This window comes from Canis lupus, chromosome 5 (genome assembly GCF_048164855.1).
Source record: "Canis lupus baileyi chromosome 5, mCanLup2.hap1, whole genome shotgun sequence".
In the NCBI taxonomy this organism is placed as follows: Eukaryota; Metazoa; Chordata; class Mammalia; order Carnivora; family Canidae; genus Canis; species Canis lupus.
The window spans coordinates 76,365,898-76,386,010 of NC_132842.1; the positions used below are offsets into that span (position 1 = coordinate 76,365,898).

General features: G+C 43.0%; 1 protein-coding gene across 1 annotated transcript; it reads left to right on the forward strand.

Annotated features, from left to right (window-relative positions):
- The first annotated feature begins 488 nt into the window (after positions 1-488).
- Positions 489-12,113, forward strand: FUCA1 (alpha-L-fucosidase 1). The gene is made up of 8 exons (XM_072827830.1): positions 489-895; positions 2,940-3,074; positions 4,914-5,051; positions 7,012-7,117; positions 8,398-8,598; positions 9,733-9,923; positions 11,028-11,127; positions 11,351-12,113. The coding sequence occupies exons 1-8, from the start codon at positions 504-506 to the stop codon at positions 11,486-11,488; spliced, it is 1,401 nt and encodes a 466-aa protein (XP_072683931.1). The 5' UTR covers positions 489-503; the 3' UTR covers positions 11,489-12,113.
- Positions 12,114-20,113: the final 8,000 nt, after the last annotated feature.

Here is a 20,113-nt window from a genome sequence, read left to right on the forward strand (position 1 = left end):
GAGGGAGAAGCAGGCTCCACGCAGGGAGCCCGACGTGGGACTCCATCCCGGGTCTCCAGGATCACGCCCTGGGCGGAAGGCGGCGCTAAACCGCTGAGCCACCGGGGCGGCCCCAGGCTCGGTCTTCTATACTACAGTCCAGGAAGTCCCCTACGGCTCCCAATGGCAGAAATGCGCTCGCTTCCCCCCACCCTCGGCCGCAGCGGGCCTTCACACCCCCGCGACTTAACCCGGCTGCGAAGTCCCCTCCCAAGCGAGTTCATCCGTCCCCCCGGCGGAGCGCGGGCAACGACTCTTCGCGTTTTTCTCCCTCTGAGCGCCAGAGGGCGCTGCAGGAACGGCCGACCCGGAGGGGAGGAGCCAGTCGCCAGGCAGCCGGGGCGACACGCCCCCTTTCCGCTCCGAGCCAATCACTAGTGGGGGTGGGCGGGGCCACGCGGCCCCGTACCTGCGCGGAGAGAGGCGGCGGCGGAGGTTCGGGCGCGGCGACGCGGCCTTCGGCGATGAAGCCCTGGGCGGTGGGCCTCGGGCCGCCGCCGCCGCTGCCGCTGCCGCTGCTGCTGCTGCTGCTGCTCGGCGCGGCGTTGGTGCGCGGGCCGCCGCCTCCGCGCCGCTACACCCCGGACTGGCAGAGTCTGGACTCGCGGCCGCTGCCGGACTGGTTCGACAAGGCCAAGTTCGGGGTGTTCGTGCACTGGGGCGTGTTCGCGGTGCCGGCCTGGGGCAGCGAGTGGTTCTGGTGGCACTGGAAGGGCGAGGGGCTGCCGCAGTACGAGCAGTTCATGAGCGAGAACTACCCGCCCGGCTTCAGCTACGCCGACTTCGGGCCGCAGTTCACGGCGCGCTTCTTCCACCCCGACACCTGGGCCGACCTCTTCCAGGCGGCGGGGGCCCGGTGAGTCCCCGGGTCGGGCCGGCGGGAGGCGCGGGGCGGGGAGGCGGGCCCGGCCCAGGAGCCCCCCGAGGGGTGCGCACTGGACGTGGCGCACCTGGCCTCGCGGAGGGGGCGCGTCTGCTAGGGGCGGGGGGGGCGGGGGGGAGCCCCGTGTCTAGGCCTGTGTATGGAGACGATCGAGCTGCGCCGCACCCCCGGCCCCTTCCAGGTCAACAAGACAATCAGGATTCCAGAATTTTCATCCCGTGGTCTGGAGCTTTGTCACCTCCCTGCAGCCTCCTTCCACGGTGATGGAAAGCGGTTGTACTAGTTCCTTTTCAGCTTTACTGTCTCCCCCCCACCCCCCGCTCCCAGGGGGGGAAGAGAGTTCTGGTGCGCTGTGTAGGTGAACTGGGCCGACCCTCCCCGGCTCTTCTCAACGCCTTGCACACAGGAGGTGCTCAAGCGATGTCTGCGCTGTGTGGAGAGCAGTGGGAACTTGCTGTGCGAGGGTTCAGGGAAGTGAAAGTGCGGGAGGCAGAGGCTGTTGAAGGCCTGGGGCCAATCCTGAAGGACTGATGCCTTGAGGGCAGTGTGTTGCCAGCTGTAAAGTCAGGAAGTGGTTGCCCTCAGCTTCTAGAAGAGTAAAGTTGACAGCCGGCCAGCCGGGAGGGAAGCGGGGTTGGAGGAGGGTTAAGAGTGGAGCCAGGGAGTTTCCCTAGTTCTTGGCTTAGAGCAGTCTCCACCCTTACCAAGCCTCTTCAGTCCTCTCCTGGGTTTCAGGTTCTTTTGGACAAGCTTTCTTGTACTAAAGAGAAATTACAGCTGACATTTAATGTTTGCTGATAAATGGATGGGAATATAAGGCTTGAATAAAGAGAGGTGGTGGTCACCGTCTAATAGAAGCCTTAGAGATCCATAATTTACAAATTAAAAAAAAAAAAAAAAGGGAAATGTGAGGGCAGCCTGGGTGGCTCAGCGGTTTAGCGCCTGCCTTTGGCCCAGGGTGTGATCCTGGGGACCCGGGATTGAGTCCCAAGTCGGGCTCCCTGCATGGAGCCTGCTCTTCCCTCTGCCTGTGTCTCTGCCTCTCTCTCTCTCTCTCTCTGTCTGTCATGAATAAATAAATCTTTAAAGAAAAAAAAAAAGGAAATGTGGGAGACCTTTGTCCAGACCCCTTATTTCATCAAGTGTCTGGCTATCTGGGCTTGGAGTAGGGGTAGGCAAGTAGGAAGAAATGGCATTTTGTAGCTCTTTTGTTCTTGGAGAATTCTCCTAAAGATCCCTTATTTTGTGGCCCAGGTGACAAGCCCACTTAGAGGAAGGGAACCAATGTCCTACCTCCAAATCTCATGACTCCGAGGCAAACATACTTTCCACCATACCAGAGGTCTGCAAACTGTGGCCAGAGAGATGGGTTCTCTGCCTGTTTCTGTAAATACCATGAGAATGATTTTTTAATTTTATTTTAAAAGGATTAAAAAAGAAAAAAGTATATGCCGCAGAGAGGAATGGGACCCACTGAGGGTGAAACACTATCTGGGCCTTAAAGTCTTGGAGCTCCCCACACCAGCCCATGATTAAATCATCATGTGCAGGTGTCATCTGCCTTTCTGCCATAAAACAAATGAAATGTTGAGTGTTATTTCAACACTGCACTTTTCTCCCTATCTCTTTTGGTCTTTTGTCACCTCTGCAAATGAGAGGCAATTCACGTAGGCTTTTCTTTTACTTTTCTATCATCTGCTATTTCCAGAACCAGAGAGCTAAGGAAGGGGCATTTATTTTCCCTTCCCCCTGGGCCTCCTTCCTTGGCTGGAGACTAAGGACTCCGGCTTCCTTAAGTTTGCTACCATTCCTGGAGCAGTACCCAAGGGGAGTTGTGACTACATCACTTCCCTGGGTGTCACCGGTATAGTCACTCATCATGCAAGTACATTGAACTTAGGAGACATGCAAGGTCAAGTTCTCCCAACTTTTCTTAAACTCCTCAGGTGTGCTGGGTGAGTTCATGTTTATGGCCCACTGCTTGCTTCCTGTGCTTATGTAGTTTTGATGTCCGCAGGTATGTAGTCCTGACGACAAAGCACCACGAAGGCTTCACAAACTGGCCAAGTTCTGTGTCTTGGAATTGGAACTCTAATGATGTGGGTCCCCATCGTGATTTGGTTGGTGAGTTGGGAAGAGCCCTCCGGAAGAGGTAAGCATCTACAGATGGTTACTCTGTCATCTCTGTTGATCTTTCATTCCTCTCTGTTCTTGTGTGTTTTCTAAGTTTGCATCTAGTAAGTAAACCTGACGGGCTTCTGGCCTTTGAGTAGCAGTGTTTGAGGCTGGACACTTTTCATGTGATCAAAGGTGATATCATCAGAGAAGTTCATCGCCCTGTTTAGGGGAGGGATATCCAGTGTAGACCACGATGCTTCATTTGCATTCTGTGAAGATTCTTTCTGGAAGGCTTGCCAGCCCAAGGCATTTTCCAGTGTCTGATGAAGGACTGGGTCTGTGACCTTTGTGCCCTTCTTAGCTGTCAGCATGCAGCTTTGCAGGCATTCAGAGAAACTTTGGAGGAATGCTACATCAGGAGGAAACTGACAAGGGCAGGTAAAGGAGCCAAAAAGTGAAATAAGGAGCCACTGTGGTTGATTGTAATTAATGTTCCTTAATATTTGCCACTTAATAAGAAGTAACTTCCCAAGATCAAATAGCTTGGAAGTGGCAGAGATGGGATTTGAACCCAGTTATTCTGGTTTGGGACCCTATAGTTCTGGGTATGATTGCCTAAAGGGAGGAAAAGTGGTATTTGTACATCTCAGTTCTACTATGATTTGGTAAACTTAATGCCCTATTTCAGGGGTAGGCCAGCTGCCTGTTTGTATAAAGTTTGATTGGAACACAGTTACACCCATTCATTTATGTGTTGTGTCTATTGGCTTCTTTCAAGCTACAATTTCAGAGTTGGAATAGAGACCGCAAGGCCTGTGAAGCCTAAAATGCTAAGTGGCCCATGAAGAACGCATTTTCTGGTCACCTGGTCAATATTCAGTTTCTCAGTGCTGTGCTTGGCTAACAGTCCTACTGTAAAACTCAGCTGTTGAAAGACTGGACTTTACGATCCTTGATTTTACCTTCTTTGTATCTATTTAGTCCCCAAGTGATATGAAATATCTAACTCTTTCTGCCTTATCTGTGCTGTTGCAATGTCATTCTTACTTCTCACTGCAGTACAGCGCTTCGTGGTACTCACCATTTATAACTCAAAACAAGTTTTATTGTGTACAAAAATAAGTTACTTTGACCCTTTTATATTTTGGATGAGAATTCTTAACATTTCAATGTTAAGAACTATTAGTAAATCTTAAGTAAAGGAAGCGATAAACCTGTATCCATCAATTTCAACTACATAGAAAATGTTACTAATGATTACTTCTGAGTGATAAGACCTGGGATGTTTTATTCTTTATACTTTTTTCTATCTTCCAACATCTCTACAATATGTATTCTTACAACTGACAGAGAAAACTATTTTTAAAAAGGATTGTGTATCATTATTGAGATAACTGACATAGATAAAAGATGGTTTAAATGACATTTGATGTTAAGGTATTTGTGTTTAAAAGGAGTCCTGTGGGGATCCCTAGGTGGCTCAGCGGTTTAGCACCTGCCTTTGGCCCAGGGCGTGATCCTGGAGAGCCGGGATCAAATCCCACATCAGACTCCCGGTGCATGGAGCCTGCTTCTCCCTCTGCCTAAGTCTCTGCCTCTCTCTCTCTCTGTGTGACTATCATAAATAAATAAAAATTAAAAAAAAATAAAAATAAAAAAAATAAAAGGAGTCCTGTCTGTAGATCAAAAACTCAACCATTTTGTTTAATGGAAAGAGATAATTTAAGGAAATGGTTTGGGATCCCACTTGCCCCTACATGTCCTTACTGGTAAGTTTCACCAAGATGTAAACAATGCTGCTGTTGATTTTTCTTAAACTACATCATTTTTTCTTTACTTAATGGACATTTGCTGTTCTGTTTTTCCATTTAAGGAACATACGTTATGGACTCTACCACTCACTTTTAGAATGGTTCCACCCACTGTACCTACTTGATAAGAAAAACAACTTCAAAACACAGTTTTTTGTCCGTGCAAAAACAATGCCAGAACTATATGACCTTGTTAACAGGTAACAAAAAAAAAGTTTTTGCCCTTATGACTTTGATCAGTGAAATCAAAGCTTCCTATAGGATAACGTTAAGTTCGGGGAAAGCGGGAAAGGAGGGAATGTGGAAAAAAATATCTGTAAGACATCAAAATAAAAATGGTGGTTTGCATTAAAACAGAATATGTTTTTCTTCCTATGGTTCAAAACTCCTGCAATGTAGTCATCTTGCTTTATAGATTGAAATGAACAAAACCAAGGATGGGGGTTAAGTCAAAACTTCAGTCCCTCCTTGCATGCTGGTTTCTTTGTCAGGACCTTGGAGAGAGGCAGTGTGGTCCCCAAGGACACTTTCCCTCCTCCCCTACCGGATTTGGCATCTGGTAGATTTGTATTTGAATCCTGGCTCCTGTTACAAACCTTAAATGACCAACCTTCTGAGCCTCAGATTCTTGCTCCGTAAAGTAGGGAAATAATTCTTTCAATATTATGGGCTCAGAATGATATGTGCAAAGTATCTGTCATCTTGCCTGGTACAGAATATGGGTGTTGTTATCATTATTTCTCTTAAAATGATTCCTTTCACTTTGGGACCCATCAGTAGTCTTCACCATGCTTTATTTCTAGTTTGCCCTTCTTACACTGGGGGCTGGCTCATAGAAGATGGTGGACCTTTAAAGCTCTAGGGACAGCCAGCCATCTCTGCCTGGCCTCTCATTTTAGACCAAAACCAAAACAAAATTTTTTGCATCCAGACAACTTCCCTTAGGATACAGTACAATTGTGAGAGACCAGCAGAGGCTTGGGGTCAGACAGACCTGGGTCTGAAATCCAGTTCTTTTTCTTACTGGCTGTGTGGCTTTGGTTAAATTCTTTAATCTTTCTAGATTTCAGTTTCTTCATCTGTGAAATGGGAATAATATACACCTCAGGGTTGTTGTAAAAACTAATGAGGTAATGAGCATAAAGTACCTAGTACAGTTTCTTACTCACAGTGAAACACAGTTTGCATTATACTTGCCTGTTAGGCAGTCGTTCTTGGAGTTGGCTTGCTGTTCTGATTACAGAGGACAGCATAGGATCAAGCATCAGCAGATACGAATTTGAGTTCTAGCTCCTATTACTTGTAAGATTTGTCACCTAAAACAGATTGCCCTTCTGAGCATCAGATTCTCATTCTCTAAATGAGAATAATCAGGCTTACCTTACATGTGCAGGCACACACATGCACGCACACACACTCATGCCACATAGAGGTCAGGGTAGAATATGTGAAAGATGCAGCTGTGGCTCAAGTGTACTCTATAGATCCTTTATAGTTGAAGCTTTGGGTAGCTGTCCAAAACAATGCATTTGCTGGAATAGTTCAAGCTCTTAATACATTTTTAAAATTAAAAACATCATTTTTTAAATTTAAAGTCAAGTTAATATATAGTGTATTATTAGGTCAGGGTTTAGGGATTCATTAGTTGCATATAACACCCAGTGCTCATTACATCATGTACCCTCCTTAATGCCCGTCACCCAGTTACCCCATGTAGTTACCCCAGTGTAAGAGGGTTCCCTTTTCTCTACATTCTTGTCAACATCTGTTGTTTCCTGAGTTGTTAGTACATCTTGGAGGCAGAAACCCTAATTCTATAGTTCTGGAGCACCACTCTTTTAATTGGAATCAGTTGCTGGAAGGACACCAAATTGTTTATATATTGATTACAACCTCATTTTTTTTTTCAGAAGACATTGAAAAAAAAATTAGGAAATGCACCAAAATACTGTTTATTAAACAGTGGTTTGTGAGCAGCCATGACAGAATTATGGTCATTGTTTTGTCTGTTTAGTTTTCCACATTCTCTTGGTACCTTGGTAATTATATGATACTTTCAAATGGGAAAAGTTTTAAAATATTTGTTACAAAATAGATCCATGAGATATCACTGTGAATAGATTCAGATAACAAACTTTGTCCTAATCGCATGTCTTTCAGGTATGAACCTGACTTGATTTGGTCTGATGGAGAGTGGGAATGTCCTGATACTTACTGGAACTCTACAGAGTTTCTTTCTTGGCTCTACAATGATAGTCCAGTCAAGGCATGTGATTGTATAACTTCTTTCTTATTTGTCACGAGAAAAGAAAGAATGAGGAGCCAAGATCTGGAGTATGAACAGTGACAGCAGCAACAATAATAAATACCAGTAGCGACATGGAGGTGGTAGGGACCAGGAGACTTCATAGATGTGAAAGGTTTCGCCTTTAATTCTTTTGCCCTCCTTCCTTGGAGAATAAGCTAGCTTTTTTCTCCTTTAATTCCTGATTTTGACAACAGAGATTTAAAGCTTATTAAACTTAAGTAGTATGTAGAAGTCCCAGAGACTTAGAGAAAGTAAAATAAATCATTAAAATAAATGACGAACACCATAAATGAGAAAACCACCCAAAAAATTAATGTGCAAAACAAATAAAATTAAATAATGGGTATAGGATGCAGATATTTATGACCTCATTCATCTCTGCTGGATATGCAGTTTAAATCTCAAGAGGAAATTTCATTTCTCTTATATCCACCATAGATTAGGGTGAGGTCGTACCTGAATCATCCCTACCCGGATTGATGTTCCCCATTTAAGTTAGGTAATTAACTCTGTTGTGATGTCATACTGTCCACATATCTGTCTACTCAGACAGTCTCTGCTGGATCTCTAAGGGCAAGAACTGTTTATTCACCTTGGATACCCCAGTACAAGAATCTTAATAGTATTAATCATAACATTAAGATATTCTATGTAATGATTTCTCATAGTTCAACAAAGATTTGAAGGAAAGAAAAGAATATTTTCTGATTTTTCTTTATCAAGGAAAAGAAAGTCTGGGTTATATAGTGGAAAGCATCCTGAGCTGGGTTCACATACCTGATTCACAGTCTCAGTTTCCTGAAACTGTGCCCAGGGATATGACCTCCTCCCCAAAATATCTTCCTCTCCCCAAGAAGTCATTTCCCAGATTACCTTTAAATCAGGCTCTGCCAGCTCTAACATTATATGTAGCTTGACCAGGATTTCTCAGCCTCGGCACTGTTGACATTTGGGGCTGGATATTTTGCTGTGAGGGGGCTGTCTTGTTTGTTGTAAGACATTGCAACAGCATCTGGGCCTCTACTCACTAGATGGCACTAGCACCACCCCAATTCTGGCAACCAAAAATGTCTCTAGACTTTGCCAAAAGTCTCCTGAGCAAAATAGCCCCCAGTTGAAAACCATTCTAGACTAAATCTATTCCTATGTCCCAATACACACTTAATTTACCAAACTGCATTACGTAAGGAAGCAAAGTAGTTTTACCCCAGATGACCCAGTACTCTCTCTTCCTTTAGGATCACGTAGTGGTAAATGACCGGTGGGGTCAGAACTGTTCCTGTCACCATGGAGGATACTACAACTGTCAAGATAAATACAAGCCAGAGAGCTTGCCAGACCACAAGTGGGAAATGTGTACCTCCATAGACAAGGTCTCCTGGGGCTATCGTCGTAACATGGTGATGTCGGACGTTGCAAGTGAATGTGAAATCATCTCGGTAAGAGTTAGTTATTTGTTAGCTACTGAGAAACTAGCCTTCTGACTAAGAGTGGTGGGAGCACCCTGGATGGAAGTGCAGGTCGACAGAATCCACTGGGGTCGTTGAACACACCCATAGAAACCTGTCCTGGAGGGCAGCTGGGTGGCTCAGTTGGTTAAGCGGCTGCCTTCAGCTCAGGTCATGTTCCCAGGGTCTTGGGATAGAGCCCTACTTTGGGTTCCCTGCTCAGCAGGGAACCTGCTTCTCCCTCTGCCCTTCCCCCTGCTTGTACTCTGCTGTCTCTCTCAAATACATAAATAATTTTTTTTTTTTTTTTAAAGAAACCTGTCCTGGAGTGCCTGGGTGGCTTAGTTGGTTAAACATTCAACTCTTGGTTTCGGCTCAGGTTGTGATCTCAGGGTCATGACCTCAAGCCTCACATGGCTCTGTGCTCACCACAGAGTCGGCCTGGGATTCTCTCTCCTCCCTCTGCCCCTCTACCCTATTCAAATAAATAAATTTTTTTTTTTGAGAGAGAGACAGAGAGAGGCAGAGACACAGGCAGAGGGAGAAGCCGGCTCCATGCAGGGAGCCCGATGCGGGACACAATCCTGGAACTCCAGGATCACGCCCTGGGCTGAAGGCAGGCACTCAACCATTGAGCCACCCAGGGATGCCCTAAATAATTAAATCTTAAGACAAAAAAACTAAAAAACAAAACCTGTCCTAAGGAAATAACTGTAATTACAGAAGAAAGTTTTACATACAGAGTTATTCTTGCCAGGATTATTTGCAGTTGGATATGTGGGTTGTTTTAATTTCTTGCAGTGCTCACACTTTGCGCTTCTGACACATGATCTTCTCCACCACATGCTGTGCTGTGGGAAGTGCAGGCTCACATGGAAGTGCCCATGATCATTCCCTGGATTTTGAGTTAATATATTTCTCCACTACGTAGCAAGATTTTTCAGTTTTCTCAGATAAGCCTGTCCTTCAATAATGACAAAATACAGATAGCATTTCAAAAGGGCAAGGGATATTCACCAAGGGAGAGAATGTGCCGTAGATTCTTCTCTTCACACCTGTGTGCTCTAAACATTCTGCCGGGCTTGGCACTCGCAGCTAGGATTTCACTGTTTCTGCTCTCTCCAGGAACTGGTTCAGACAGTGAGCTTGGGAGGCAACTACCTCCTCAACATTGGACCAACTAAAGATGGACTGATTGTCCCCATCTTCCAAGAAAGGCTTCTTTCCATTGGGAAGTGGCTAAGCATCAATGGGGAGGCTATCTATGCCTCTAAACCGTGGAGGGTACAACTGGAAAAGAACACGACGTCTGTGTGGTGAGCTTGTCTTCTGCTACATGTAGGAGCAGGACTGTGGCCCCTCACCGGCTGGTGTCTCCTCGGGTCCACAGTGTTAGCAACCAGGGCAGAAGCTATCTGGAGGAAACCCCAAAGCAGCACTCTTGCTATTAAATGTGTACCCCAATTTATGTCTTAAGCCACCAAAATATCTTTGACTAGTAAGAGGTATGGTAGACTTGGTGAAAGGAAAAGCTACAAAGTGTTCCTTGTTACCCTGCCTCCTAAAAACATCAATAGCCAATACTCGCATAGCACCTCCCACGTTTAAGGCTCCAGTCCAGATTCTTCTCACTCACTTAATCCCCTCAACAATCCCACCAGGTGGATACTGTCATTATCCCCATATTACAAGTGAGAAGGGGGACCCAGGACCCCTCTGTACCTTGCCTAGGATCACAAAGCTAACCTAGCAGAGAAGTTGTGACTCAAATGTAGATTTGTGGATCTAGTTATTTGACCTTGGGCCTGCGTTTTTCAAGTGCGAAATGGGGTGATGATATTTAGCTTCCTGTGGTTGTCCTGGAGGTGAAGTGTGTAAATTTATGTAAAGCACCAGGTGTACTCGAAGTGTTCAGTGAAAGGCATCTGCAGGTATTATACCATTGGGTACAGTGGTCTTTGCCTCAGGGGAAAGACGTTCATCCTTCCATTTGAGGTGAATTCCTATTTATGATTTTTACCATCTTCTCTAAGCATGGTGAACTCTCAGAACAAATCCTCCTTTAGTGTACATCTTGCCCTTATTGGATCCTCTACTGTTTTCAAGTGGATTTGGAGTTGAAAAAAGATTTGAATAATAACCAAATGGCTTCAAGGTTAAATAACTAGTGTGTAAGCGTTAACATTTTTTAAAGAAAACTGATAACCCAATAGGAAAAATGGAAGAGATCCCCAGAAATAGTCTTACAGAGCTGCTTTCTTCCCACAGACATTAATAGGCATTGAGTTAGTAGCACTTCCCAGCAGCACTGACAGACTCAAGGTGTTGGCATCAGTAGATAATTGAAAGGGGGATACATGGGGCTATGTGTCAGGGTCACTAGCCAGGTATGTCTGATACTGACATTTCTTTTTTCCCAGGTATACCTCAAGAGGAATGACTGTTTATGCCATTTTCCTGCGCTGGCCAGAAAATGGAGTCTTAAGCCTTAAATCCCCAGTAACTACCTCGACTACACAGGTGAGGAACCTCAGTGAGTCCGTTCTGAGAGGTGACCTTCCTAAAGGAATTGGAGGTCTTCTCTACTTCTTCCTTCCTGCCCCATGTCTCCTCCATATTGACCCTCCCCACTTCTAGACTATCTGTCCTGCCCTGGCCCAGGGCAGTTGTCTCCCAAAATGTTCAAGCCATATTCTATACTCAGGGTGTTGATGTCTTCTCCATTCCCTTTTGCTATCTGCAGATAACGATGCTGGGGATCCAGAAAGATCTGAAGTGGTCCACGGAACCAGAAGGTCTGCTCATTTATCTGCCCCAGTTATCACTCTTTACTCTGCCAGTTGAGTTTGGTTGGACTATAAAGCTGACAGGAGTGGAATGATTGTTGGAGTTCAGGAGGAACTGCCTCCTGTTGGCTGCTTTGGTTTTCCTCTTATAGCACCATCGTTGTAATAAACTACTTCTCTATTCAGAGATGGCTTTTCCAACACATTTTAATCAAAGGAACTGAGTGCATTATACTGATGTCTCAATGGATCAGAGATCTGAGATCCATTGCTAGCATACCTCTCTCTGATCAGCAAGAGGCACTAGCTGGTTAAGCTCTGCGTTCATCCTTCTATTCCTAACTTGGGAAATTATCTACCCCAGAAACTTCCCTCCATTCCTTGTGTTTGAAACCTATTTCCTTACTCAATGACTTCAGATAAAGAATGAGCCAAGTCACCCCATTGCCTATGGAAGAAGGTGAAGAGGATCTGGCAATCTCAACCATACGCTGTGTGTTTAGCATCAGTTGTCACCAGCACCCCTCCAAGAGGAGGAGATCCTGGAAGGGAAGCAAGAGGCTAGCAAGGGCTGCCAATGGTCAGCTCTTTGGAAGTTTCCATAGCAAACTAGGTGCTCAGAAATTCAGTCTGTTTACAGTGATAGGATGAAGAAAATGAATGTGATTCTGCCCTGCTTTTTAAAATATAATCAAATAAATAAATTTTTATGTCAAATCATTTCTATCAAAAAGCATGTTGTAGTTTTCTTCTCCCAGTTTCTTATGGACTACTTATGAAGAGCTCTGTTTCTGTTAAAAAAAAAAAAAAAAAAAAAAGGACTTGACAAGTCTCCATAATGCCAAACAAAGAACATAATTCCTTTGCTTTTTATGCTTCTCCTAGTACCGTTCTTTTGAGTTGGCTATCATTTCAGCCCCTTTCATTATTACAGATCTAATCAGATTTTCTATTTCTTTTTTATTTAATAGATATATTTATAAATCTTTTACCTGACATTTGAGGAATATTTGTTTTTCTCAAGCACATGGAATACTGACCAATGTAAATATCAAAGGAGCACTATCAAAGATTTATATGTCTACAATATAATTCAAGGACCTATAAAAAAATAAAAACTTGGAGGAAAAAAACCCTAAATATTTGAAAACTTTATAACACACTTCAAAATAACTCACTGATCAAAGAAGGCACCATACAAGAAAATAGAAAATAGTTAGAATAATGAGACCGCTGTGTAGTGAACCTTGTGAGATGGAATGAAGTCTTTAGAGAGGATTCTGGGAAGATGGCAGAGAGGAGGCACCAGGAAGCTGTCTCCTGACCTAGACAACAAGTACACTGGCAGGATTTGGTGGAAATTCTGTAGAACTCTGGAGTCTACCAAGGCTCCAGCTTCCAGAGGAAGATTTGGATGATAAATTGTGGTTTTGATCAACTTACCTACCTATCTTCCAGCCCCAGTCATGTGGCAGGCAACTATAAACATGTTCCTGGAGAAACTTTTACACAGCTTGTGGGAGCCAGGGTGGGCAAAAAGGACTCTGTCCTCCAAATATCTGGGATTTGATCTCTGACTATTGCTTCTGAGGCAAAAATATGGGCAGGCATTGTTGCACCTCCCCCACTGCTGCAAGCTACTCCTCCTCTGGCTAAAGTTACTTCCATGAATTTAAAGGGCTGGTGCCCCGCCACCCACCCCCATTCAAATATTTTCCTTTTGGGAGCCAGATATTAAAAACTAGGGCATTCAAAAACAACTGCATGCACGAGGAATATTAGAAAGTTACCACACATGCCTAGAGAAAGGCTCAGAAAAGACCTGAGAATTTACATCTCTGGCTCATCCTCAGCAGATAGCCTACAACAATCAAAATGTAAAATTAAAAAAAAAAAAAAAAAAAAAAAACAAACAAAAAAAAAACAAAATGTAAAATTAACTTAAAAAACCCAGCAAGCCTTGGGAAGGGGGGAGGGGGAGAATCTGAATCTGATATCCAGAGTTACTACTGAGTCCAATGTCCAGATTTCACCAAAAATATCACAAGGCATGCAGAGAAACAGGAAAACATGGTCCATTCAAAAAAAAATAAAAAATAAAAAAAAGGTAAGTCAACGGAAACTGAAACAGGCCCTGAAAAAGACCTGATGGCAGATAAACTGGACAGACTTTAACCTTAAAGATGCTCAAAAAAACTAAAGCTGTGGAGAAAGTCAAGAAAATGATGTATGAATGAAGCTGATATGTCAATAGATAGCTAGATAACCTAAGAAGAAACCACACACACACAACACACACACACACACAAACACACAATTCTGGAGCTGAAAAGTCCAACTGACATTAGAAATTCACCGGAGGAATTCAAAGGCAGACTTGAGTAGGCAGAAGAAATAATACTGCGCTTGAAGATGGGACAATGGAAATTATTGAGTCTGAGGAACTGAAAGAAGCAAGATTGAAGAAAAGATCATATGTTGGAGCAGAGATAAACAAAATAGAGAAAAAGAATAGAGAAGATAAATGAAACATGTTTTTTTGAAAAGATCAGTAAAATGACAAGTGGATGGACTAAGGAAAAAGAAGGTTCAAATTACTAAAACGAGGGCAACCCGGGTGGCTCAGCACTTTTGGCCCAGGGTGTGGTCCTGGGGATCCGGGATTGGGTCCCACATCGGGCTCCCTGCGTGGAGCCTGCTTCTCCCTCTGCCTCGTGTCTCTGCCTCTCTCTCCCTCTGTGTCTCTCATGAATAAATAAAATCTTAAAAAAAATTACTAAAATGAAAATGGGGACATTACCACTAATTCTACAGAAATAAAAAGGATTATAAGAGCTAATGAGCTACTGTAGTCTAACAAATTGGATACCTAGATGAAGTGGGAAATTTCCTAAAAACAAAACCTACCAAGACTACAAAGAAATAGAAAACCTGAATAGATGTATAACTAGTAAGGAGATTGAATCAGTAATTTTAAGATCTCCTGACAAAGAAAAGCCCTGGACCCAGTAGCTTCTTTGGTGAATTCTACCAAACATTTAAAGACGAACTAACTTTCCAGAAAAGCAAAGAGGAGAAAAAACTTCCTAACTTAATCTATAAGGCTGGCATTAACCTGATACCAAATCCAGACAAAGACACCAGGAGACTACAGACCAACATCCCTTATGATCATTGATACAAAAACTCTTCCAAAAAATACTAGCAAACCAAAATCAGCAACATTCAAAGTATATGGCATCACTAAATGGGATTTATTCATGGAATGCAAGGTTGGTTCAAGATACAGAAATCAATCATTGTAACACAGTAACAAAACAAAAGGGAAAAATGGTCATTTTTTTTTTTTAAGATTTATTTATTCATTCAGAGAGAGAGAGAGGCAGAGACACAGGCAGAGGGAGAACCAGGCTCCATGTAGGAAGCCCGACGCGGGACTCCATCCGGGGTCTCCAGGATCACACCCTGGGCTGCAGGTGGCGCTAAACCGCTGCGCCACCGGGGCTGCCCAAAAAATGGTCATCTTAATTGAGGCAGAAAAGCATTTGACAAAATTCAACATCTTTTTGTGACAAATACACTCAAGAAACTAGGAATAGAGGGGCACCTGTCTGGCTCAATCAGAGGAGCATAAGACTTTTGATCTCAGGGTTATGAGTTTAAGCCCCATATTGGACATAGAGCTTACTTTATTAAAAAAAAAAAAAAAAAAGCAAACCTCAGAATGGGAGTAAATATTTGTAAATCACATGTCCGGAATATAAAGTGGACTCCTAAAACTCAACTAACAAAAGAATCTAATTTAAAAATGGAAAAGGACTTGAATATGTATTTGTTCAAAGAAAATATACAAATGGCCAATAAGACATAAAAAGATGGTGAGAATCACTAATAGCTAGGGAAATGGAAATCAAAACCAAGGGATCCCTGGGTGGCGCAGCGGTTTAGCGCCTGCCTTTGGCCCAGGGCGCGATCCTGGAGACCCGGGATCGAATCCCACGTCGGACTCCCAGTGCATGGAGCCTGCTTCTCCCTCTGCCTATGTCTCTGCCTCTCTCTCTCTCTGTGACTATCATAAAAAAAAAAAAAAAAAAAAAAAAAAAAAAAAAAAAAATTAAAAAAAAAAAAAAGAAATCAAAACCAAGAGACACCACTTCCCAACTATTCGGCTATTACCAAAACAAAACAAAACAAACAAAACAAAACTAAACAAAAAAAACTAAACAAAAAAAACCAGAAAATAAATGTTGGCAGGGATGGGGAGAAACTTGAACCCTTGTACATTACGTACTGGTGGGAATGTAAAATGGTGCAGCTGTTATGGAAAATATAGCACTTCTTGAAAAAAATTAGAGAATTACCATATGGCCCAGAAATACCATTTTTGGGTATATACCCCCAAAGAACTGAGAGCAGAGTATCAAAAAGATTATTGGTACACCATAACAGCTAAAACATGGAAGCAACTCAAGTGTCCATTGACAGATGAATGGATAAGCAAACTGAAACATATATGTGTATGTATTTTGCAGTTATATATATTTTCACAGTTAGCTTTTCCATTATGTGTATTATTTATTTCACATATATATTGCATGGTTTGCTTATCCACATATATATGCTACTCAATGTTAAAAAGGAAGGAAATTCTGCAATGTGCTACAACACAGACAAAACTTGTGAACATTAAAAGAAATCAGCCAGTCACAAAAAGACAAAAACCATACTATTCTCCTTGAATGAGGGACTTAACATTATCCAAATAATAGTGTCAGAAAGTAGAATGGTGGGTGCTGGATACTGAATTTCAGTTTTACAAGATGAAAGGAGTTATGAAGATGGATAGTAATGATGGTTGCACATTATGAATGTATTTTTTTTTAAGATTTAAGAGAGGGGCACTTGGGTGGCTCAGTGAGGGAGCATCTGCCTTTGGCTGAGGTCATGATCCCGGGGTCCTAGGATTGAGTCCCTCATCAGCCTCCCTACAGGGAAGGGAGCCTGCTTCTCCCTCTGCCTATGTCTCTGCCTCTCTCTGTGTGTCTCATAAATAAATAAAATCTTTAAAAAATTTATTTAAGAGAGTGAGAGCAGGGGGAAAGGGAAAGGAAGAAGGAGAGGGAGAGACTCTCAAGGAGACTCCCCACTGAGCATACAGCCCAACCCGGGGCTCAGTCTCATGACCCAGAGATCATGACCTGAGCCAAAATCAAAAGTTGGACACTTAAAAAAAAATGTTGGACACTTAACCGACTAAGCCACCCAGGCGCCCGTGAACGTATTTAATACCACTGAACTGTACACTTTAAAATGGTTAAGATGATAAATTGTATGTTATATGTGTTTTAGCACAATAAAAAAATGGGAAAAAATTGAAAAAAATAGAAGACATGTATAGCCTTAAATGTTTATACTGGAAAAAATGAAAGGCTGAGATTTATAGGTTATTGGATGTCACTGTAAAGAAATCAGGAAAGGGGAGGAAGGGGTGAAACCAGAGCACCAATCCAAAGGAAATATTTGAGTGATGAAATTAAAAGCAGAAACTAGGGGCGCCTGGGTGGCCCAGTCAGTTAAGTGGCTGCCTTCAGCTCGGGTCTTGATCTTGGGGTCCTAGGATCCAGCCCTGCGTTGGGCTTCCTGCTCAGCTGGGAGCCTGCTTCTCCCTCTTGCCCCTTACCCTATTCATGTTCTCTATCTCTCTCAAATAAATAAATAAAATCTAAAAACAAAAACAAAAAAAAAAAAACAATGCAGAACACAATAATGATCAACAGGGCCAATGGTTGATTGTTTGAAATACTAACAAATAGAAAAAAAAAAAGGATAAACAATTTTAGGAGTGAAAAAGGGCACACTACACAGCCAGATTAAAAATAATATGGGGATCCCTGGGTGGCGCAGCGGTTTGGCGCCTGCCTTTGGCCCAGGGCGCGATCCTGGAGACCCAGGATCAAATCCCACGTCAGGCTCCCGGTGCATGGAGCCTGCTTCTCCCTCTGCCTATGTCTCTGCCTCTCTCTCTCTCTCTCTCTCTCTCTGTGACTATCATAAATAAATAAAAAAATAATAATAATATGGATGATATTATACCAATAAAACTTTAAAAAAATGAAAACATTCCTAGAAAATAGCATTAAGCCAAGTGGCTTAAGAAAAAAATAGAACACTCGCAAGTCCTCTAACATTTAAAGACACTGAGTCAAAAAAAAAAAAAAAAAAAAAAAAAAAAAAAAAAAAAAAAAAATAAAGACACTGAGTCAGTAATGCACAATCTTCCCATAAAGAAAAGACCAGCCCTAGGTTTTACAGAGGAGCTCCACAAAACTTCCAAAGAGGTTGAAATTCTTATTTTTCAGACAACAGAAACACTTCACCTTATGCATAATAGTACCATAACTTTGACACCATAATTAGAGGAAAAGAGTAATGGGTAGCTCTATCCACTCATGAACAAAGATGCAAAAAGTTCTAAACAAAATATCAGAAACTGAATCCAGGCAACAGTCATAAAAGCATAACAACATATGTCAAAATTGGTTGCAAGAATTTCAGGTTGCCTTTAACATCAGAAAGCATGCCAATGAATTCAACACGTTATGTTAAAGGAGTAGAGCTGGATGAGCTCAATATTTTCAGAAATACCCTTTGATGAATCATATTTGTGATTTACAACAACAACAACAGAAAACCTCTGTACAAAGCAGGACCAGAAGTAGGTACACACTTACAACCTACAGCAACCATCTCACCTAAAAGCGGGAGGTTGAGAAACAAGTCTTCCAAACCAGGAGTGAGCTGGGCTGCCCAGTAGCACGGCGCTAAGGGCTGTTTGGGAGGTCTTAACGCATGCAGGAAAACATGTCAAAGAAATAAGGGGCATCAGAATTCGCAAGGATGAAACCAAGCCATCGCTGTTCTCGGATGATGTAATTGTCCACATACAAAGCCTCAAAAACTATACAAATTCAATTATTAGAATAAATAAGATACTTTAGCAGGATGTTAGATGAGTAGACAAAAATCAATTGCATTTCTACAGTCAAGAAACTAGAAAACAATGAAAAACCTCCCATCTTCTGTAACAGCAAAAGATATAAGGTATACCTAAAACAAAATGAGCAAAAGTTGTATCAGAGATTTAAGAACCACAGCTCCCCCAGGCCCTAACCATAGTGTCTCTTGGAAAGGAGATGCAGGGCTACTTTGTGGCTTTCACACCTAAGCCTCCTTGATTGTATGATAGGTCCCCAGGAAATCCTGCTGGTCGAGTCCGAGTACAAAGCTGAGCCCAGCTCCTGCAAATTCTTAACCCCATGTGTGTCCTGAGCTCTTCAGTCTTCCAGGAGATACCCAACTGGACTGATTCCAGGATGGTTCTCATGGAGAGGAGTAGATTCAGCTTCTTAAAAATTTAATCCCAAAGTGTGGTCCTAACTCTAAAATTTCATCCAGTGTCTGGAGTAAATCTGTACTGTTGGTTGTTTTTGGAGGGTGACTGCTATGAAAACCAGCAGATTCAACTCCTGACAAAATTGAGTTTTCGCTAACTCCTAAGTCTTAAATATTGTATCAAATGTCTGGAGTAAATCTGGGCTGTTAGACTTGATTCCAGATGATCGTTATGATGGAAATAAGTAGACTGAACTTCTTACAAACTGGAGGTCTGAGGTGTGTCATTTCCTTTCAGCCTCCCTGATCACATGGAGGGTCAGAGGCGCAGGATGGTTTGCTGTTGGAACATAGATGGAACCCCTTACAAAACGTTTAGCTCAAGGTATATCCCCAACTCTTCAACCTTTCAATATTGTATCAAAGGTCTCTAGAAAATCTGCATCAAGTAAATTCATTTGGGAGGATTTATCTCAGTAGACACAAGTAAATTAAACACCTTACAAGGCTTGCCCTCGCCTCAAATGTCTCAAGTAATTCCGTGTTGGAATTACCAGCCCAGGGCTGGATGGTTTGCAATGAAGAATAGATCGAACCCCTTACGAAGCTGAAGCCCAAGTTTCTGGACTCTTCAGTTGGGGACCTTGGCAGGCCACTTCCTCTCATCTATCGTCAAGTCCTAAGCTGACAAATTATTTTGTCACTGTGCTTATCTTAGGAAACTGACAAAAGTGACTCTCATAGTCTGTTAATGCGCTGCGAGTTTTCAGATGGTCAGGCAATCCTGCCACAGTGGCCACCCAGGGACATGGGTTGCAGCTGAGAAACCTTGATGAGGCTCAAGACACTGTACTTGTGGGGGCTACCTTAGGCCATAGGCCCAGGTGGTCAACCTTGAGCAGGTAGGAAGGTGAGACTGGGCCTAAAAGACTCCATTGTCCATCATCTCAGGAACTTTCCCTCCCTTTATTATGTTTTTGCCACTTAAAAAACAGCTTTAGTGAGCTGTAACTCACATTATACAACTCACATGTTTAAAACATACAATTCAGGGGCACGCGGGTGGCTCAGTCAGTTAAACATCTGCCTCAGCTCAGATCATGATCCTGGGGTCCTGGGATCAAGCCCCACGTTGTCGTGGGGCTCCCTGCTCAGCCGAGAGTCTGCTTCTCCCTCTGCCCCTCCCCTTCCTCCTGTGTGCGCGCACACGCTCTCTCTCAAAGAAATAAATAAAATCTATAAAAAATAAAATGTACAATTCAGGGCTTTTAGTACATATACAGAGTAATCCAATCATAACCCATTTTAGAACATTTTTATTACCCCCA